Source organism: Eimeria necatrix, genomic scaffold, assembly GCF_000499385.1.
Source record: "Eimeria necatrix Houghton genomic scaffold, Enh_scaff141, whole genome shotgun sequence".
In the NCBI taxonomy this organism is placed as follows: domain Eukaryota; phylum Apicomplexa; class Conoidasida; order Eucoccidiorida; family Eimeriidae; genus Eimeria; species Eimeria necatrix.
The window spans coordinates 1-5,000 of NW_013654938.1; the positions used below are offsets into that span (position 1 = coordinate 1).

At 64.3% G+C, this 5,000-nt stretch overlaps 2 protein-coding genes across 2 annotated transcripts in view; one reads left to right on the forward strand and one right to left on the reverse strand.

The window, feature by feature from the left end:
* Window positions 1-249: 249 nt before the first annotated feature.
* Window positions 250-2,156, forward strand: ENH_00013290 (hypothetical protein, conserved; the record flags this gene model as incomplete). The annotated part of the gene is made up of 4 exons (XM_013584227.1): window positions 250-536; window positions 666-891; window positions 1,103-1,469; window positions 1,780-2,156. The coding sequence occupies 4 exons, from the start codon at window positions 250-252 to the stop codon at window positions 2,154-2,156; spliced, it is 1,257 nt and encodes a 418-aa protein (XP_013439681.1).
* Window positions 2,157-2,585: 429 nt separating this feature from the next.
* ENH_00013300 (hypothetical protein, conserved) overlaps window positions 2,586-5,000 on the reverse strand; it is a gene marked incomplete at both ends in the record, with an annotated part of 6,110 nt that continues 3,695 nt past the window's right edge. The window contains 2 exons of the mRNA XM_013584228.1: window positions 2,586-4,428; window positions 4,657-5,000. The exon at window positions 4,657-5,000 is cut by the window's right edge and continues 217 nt beyond it. Of these exons, the coding sequence (XP_013439682.1) occupies window positions 2,586-4,428; window positions 4,657-5,000 (2,187 nt within the window). The remainder of the gene's footprint in view (window positions 4,429-4,656) is intronic.

The following is a 5,000-nucleotide window of genomic DNA, read 5'->3' on the forward strand; positions in this document are numbered from 1 at the left end:
TGCTGCTGCTGCTGCTGCTGCTGCTGCTGCTGCTGCTGCTGCTGCTGCTGCTGCTGCTGCTGCTGCTGCTGCTGCTGCTGCTGCCACAGTTTGCCACATCTGTCGGGCTAGCTGCCCGTCTTGCTGCTCGCGTGCCTGGTGCTGCTGCTGCTGCTGCTGCTGCTGCTGCTACTTCTGCCGTTTCCGCTGCTGCTGCTGCTATTGCTGTTGCTGCTGTTGCTGCTGCTGCTGCTGCTGCTGCTGCTGCAGTTGAGGTGCATCGCGTGCGACAAGAGCGGCTCGTTTCTCTTTGGCGGCGACGACTCGGGTGTATTGACAGCTTGGCTGCTGCCGGGTTGGGTGCTGCAGCAGGCTGCGGGTGCTGCTGCTGCTGCTCCTGCTGCAGCAGCAGCAGCAGGCGCGCTGCAGCACAAACTCTCTCCTTTGCTGCGCAGCTGGCAAGCCCACGACAGCAGCATTTGTCGGGTGTATGTACACCGCAGCCTTTTGATTTCTGCGGCCAAAGACGGCAGCCTCAAGGCTTTCCAGTTGGCCGAGTAAACCCTAAACCCTAAACCCTAAACCCTAAACCCTAGCCCTGTTCGCCCTTCCACAGCAGCAGCAGCAGCAGCAGCGTGTGGGGTGCTGCTAGCTAGCTGCCTGCAAGTGTTGGGCGTTTGCTGCAGCGTCTTGTGTGCAAGCGGAGCTGACAAGGGAGGCGCTGCTTCCTTCCAAAGCAGCAGCAGCAGCAGCAGCAGCAGCAGCAGCAGCAGCAGCAGCCCGAAGCCGTGGCGGCGCTGGCAAGGACACACAGAAGCTGTTTGCTGCTGCGCATTTGTCGAGGGCCCCGCGCTGCACCGCTCTGCAGGTTCTTGGCTGCTGGTTACTGCAGCAGCAGACAGGACCGTCCGAGTTAGCTGCTGCTGCTGCTGCTGCTGCTGCTGCTGCTGCTGTTGCTGCTGCTGCTGCTGCTGCCACAGGAGCTATGAACTTCGCTGCAGCGCTTGCCGTCGCCCCGTGCTGCAGTTGCGGCTGCGGCCAGCGCGTCTCCCCTCACTCCCGCAAACTGCCGCTGCTGCTGCTGCTGCTGCTGCTGCTGCTGCTGCTGCTGCTGCTGCTGCAGGTGTTTGGCGCGGACTCCGATGAGTGTCTGGAGGCCTTTCGGCTTCCTGCTGCTCCTCTTTGCCTTTCTGTGGACAGCCAGGGCCCCACAGTTTTGGCCTTTGTGGGGTGTACAGACACCAACATCTACATCCTCAAGATTGCTGTTGCTGCTGGCAGCAGCAGCAGCAGCAGCAGCAGCAGCAGCAGCGGCTACGGCAGCAGCGGCGGCGGCAGGACCGGCGGCAGCGCGACGCTCCTCCGAGAAGCCTGGGTGTGCCCCCCAGTCAGCAGCAGCAGCAGCTGCAGCAGCAGCAGCAGCAGCAGCAGCAGCAGCAGCAGGGCTGCTGTGCTGCAGGGCCACTCTGCTGCTGTTAGGGGCTGCGTGAGTCTGGGGGATGGGCGAGTTGTGTCTTCTGCTGCTGACGGGATTAGGGTTTGGGAAGCAGCAACAGCAGCAGCAGCAACGCACATACCCCCGAGACAAGGCAAGCTTTTGCTGCTGCTGCTGCTGCTGCTGCTGCTGCTCATGCTGCTGCGGTGCGGCGCTCCTGGCGGTCTTCCTGTTGCTGCTGCTGCTGCTGCTGTGATAGCTGCTGCAGTTCTACGCATGCTTCTCCGCCAGACGCGGCTTCGAGACAGCTGCTCTTGCTGCTGCTGTGGCTGCTGCTGCTGCTGCTGCTGCTGCTGCTGCTGCAGGACTGGCACTGCCATTAGAGGGACTCCAAGTGGTGCTGCTGCAGCAGCCAGAAGCCCGCAGGCTGCTGCCGCCCCTGGGGTTGCTGCGGCAGCACGGCAGCAGCACCAGCGGGGAAGCAGCAGCAGCAACAGCTTTGTGCCAGGTGCAGCGCAACGTAGAGCAGCAGCAGCTGCTGCAGGCCAGCCTGCTGCAGCGGCAAGCAGCAGCAGCAGCAGCAGCAGCAGACGGCATCTCAGTATTAAAAGGGGACCCCCGCAGGTTCAAGAGACATGCGCGTATTCTTCAGGTGGGTGCCTCCTGTGTGCAGCAGCAGCAGCAGCAGCAGCAGCGGCAGCAGCAGCAGCAGCAGCAGCAGCAGCAGCAGCAGCAGGACTAGCAAGCGAAGTACCGCCAACGTAGAGAAAATAGGAAGCCCTGGAGCAACTTAGAAGTAGCAGCGGCCAGTGCCGTCTACAGTTACTAATATTGCTGCTGCTGCTGCTGCTCCTGTTGCTGCTGCTGCTGCTCCTGTTGCTGCTGCTGCTGCTGCTGCTGCTGCTGCTCAGATGTACGGAGAGCGCACGGGAGAGAAGCCCCGCTGCATGCAGCAGCTGCTGAAGATGTCTCAAGGAGCAGCAGAAACACTGCAGCAGGCGGTGCAGCGGCTGATGGCTATTTCGAACTCCCCAGCAGCAGCAACAGCAGCAGCAGCAGCAGCAGCAACAGCAGCAACAGCAGCAACAGCAGCTGCTGCAGTAGATGCGAGAGAAGTAGACGCTGCTGAGCTGTCTTCTTCTGAATCCTCAGGAGACGAAAGCAACGACGCTTAAGACTGCAGCTGCTGCTGCTGCAGCTGCTGCAGCTGCAGCTGCTGCTGCTGCAGCTGCTGCAGCTGCTGCTGCTGCTGCCGCAGCTGCTGCAGCAGCTGCTGCTGCTGTCTGTAACCCCTGCGTGGCTGCTGCTGCTGCTGCTGCTGCTGCTGCTGCTGCTGCTGCTGCTGCCCTCCACCCCGGGAGTTCCTTTGCCTTTCTGCTGCTGCTCGCCGCCTCTCGGGGGGTCCGGCCTTGGGGGCGAAACTGCTGGGTTGAGGTGTCTGTACACCTTGCTGCTGCGGCCAGTAACCTTGCTGCTGCTGCTGCTGCTGCGGCTGCTGCTGCTGCTGCTGCTGCGGCCACTGCTCCTGCTGCGCCTGCCACAGTTGCGGTTGCTGCTGTCGGTTCTGGTCAGACCACTGCTGCTGCTGCTGCTCAGGCCACTGCTGCTGCAGCTGCTGCTGCTGCTGCTCAGGCCATTGCTGCAACTGCTGCGGCTGCTGCTGCCCCGGCCACTGCTGCAGCTGCTGCTGCGGCTGTTCATGCCACTGCTGCTGCTGCGCCGCTGGCTGCTGCTGAGTCCACTGCTGCTGTTGCTGCGTCTGTGGCTGCTGCTGAGGCCACTGCTGCTGCTGCTGTACCTGTGGCTGCTGCTGAGGCCACTGCTGCTGCTGCATCTGCTGCTGCTGCTGAGGCCACTGCTGCTGCTGCTGTACTTGCTGGTGCTGCTCAGGCCACTGCTGCTGCTGCTGCTCTGGCCACAGCTGCTGCCGCTGGGCCTCAGGCCACTGCTGCTGCTTCTGGAGCTGCTGGTTGTGCTGCTGCTGCTGCTGCTGTCGTTCTAGCCACGGCTGCTGTTGCTGCTGCTGCTCTCTCTCAGGCCAGTGCTTCTGCTGCGCCTGCGGCTGCTGCTGAAGCCACTGCGGCTGCTGCTGCTGCTGCTCCGGCCACTGTTGCTGCTGCTCCGGCCACTGCTGCTGCTGCTGTTGCGGCTGCTGCTGCTGCCTGTCAGGCCACTGCTGCTGCCGCCACCGCCCGTCACCCCACTCCTGCTGCTGCTGCTGCTGAGGCCACTGCTGCTGCTGCTTCCTGTTCCCGCGCCACTGCTGCTGCTGCTTCTGCTCAGGCCACTGCTGCTGCTGCCTGTTGTCAGGCCACCACTGCTGCTGCTGCTGCTCTTGCCACTGCTGCTGCTGTCGCTTCTCCGGCCACAGCTTTTGCTGCTTGTCCTGCCACTGCTGCTGCCCCCACTGCTGCTGCTGCTGCTGCTGCTGCAGCTGTTGCTGGCTGCGAGTGCTCTCAAAATGGTCCACTCCAGAGGGCCCCTGCTGCTCCCAGCTGGGGCCCTCGGGGGCCCCCTCGTAGGGTCTGAGGGGGCCCCCTTGGCGCAGCCCCTGTGGGGGTCTCCTGCCTGCTGCTGCTGCTGCTGCTGCTGCTGCTGCTGCTGCTCGTGGGAACCCTCGCTCAGCAGCAGCAGCAGCAGCAGCAGGCACTTGGCTGTCGGGCAGCTGCGGCCGCGAGCTGGAAGACGTATAAACCTCATGGACTGTGACTCCGCCCACAACTTGTGCTGCTGTTGCTGCTGCTGTTGCTGCTGTCGCTGCTGCTGCTGCTGCTGCTGCTGCTGCTGCAGTGTGGGGCCCCTCAAAGCAGCTGCCTCGCGCATTAAATGGGGGGCCCCTCGAAAGAGGAGAGCGCCCATGGGGGGGCCCCACAAATGGCCGGGGCCCCCCAGAAGGGTCCCCTTGGGGGCCCCCAGGGGGGCCCCCCAGGGGGCCCCCAAGGGGGCCCCCTGGGGGCCCTCTAGGGGGCCCCCTCATGGCACCTGGCGGGCCCTGGGGCGAAGGCCTCATGGGTCTGAAGCAGCAGCAGCAGAGGCAGCAGCAGCAGCAGCAATGTCTGGCAGCAGCAACAGACTACTCAGGCCCCACAGCCACTACAAAAGAAGCAAGAAGCAGCAGCAGCAGCAACAGCAACAGCAGCAGCAGCAGCAACAGACGGCGGGAGAGGGAGAACTTATGAACCAGGCAACAACAACACCAGCAGCAGCAGCAGCAGCAGCAGCAGCAGCAGCAAGGCACCCACCCGTCGCGGGCAGCAGCAGCAGCAGCTTTGAGGTGCCCTCTTTGCTGCTCGCCCAGCATGCGCGCTGTGGGGCCCCCTGTGGGGTTTGGGGGGCCCCCCGGGGGGCCCCCCCTTCCCTGGTGTCTCTTAAAGGGGGGCCCCTTCTCAGGACTCATCAAGGGGGGCCCCCCTAGAGCTTCTGTCTCTCTTTGTCTTTTAAAGTTTTGCTGCTGCTGCCGCTGCTGCCGCTGCTGCAGCCCCCCAGAGGAGAAGGGGCCTGGCAGCGGAAACGGGGGCCCCACAGGGGGCGGGGGGCCCCCCAGGGGGCCCCTCATGGGGGGGCCCCCCCCAAGGGGAGGGGGCCC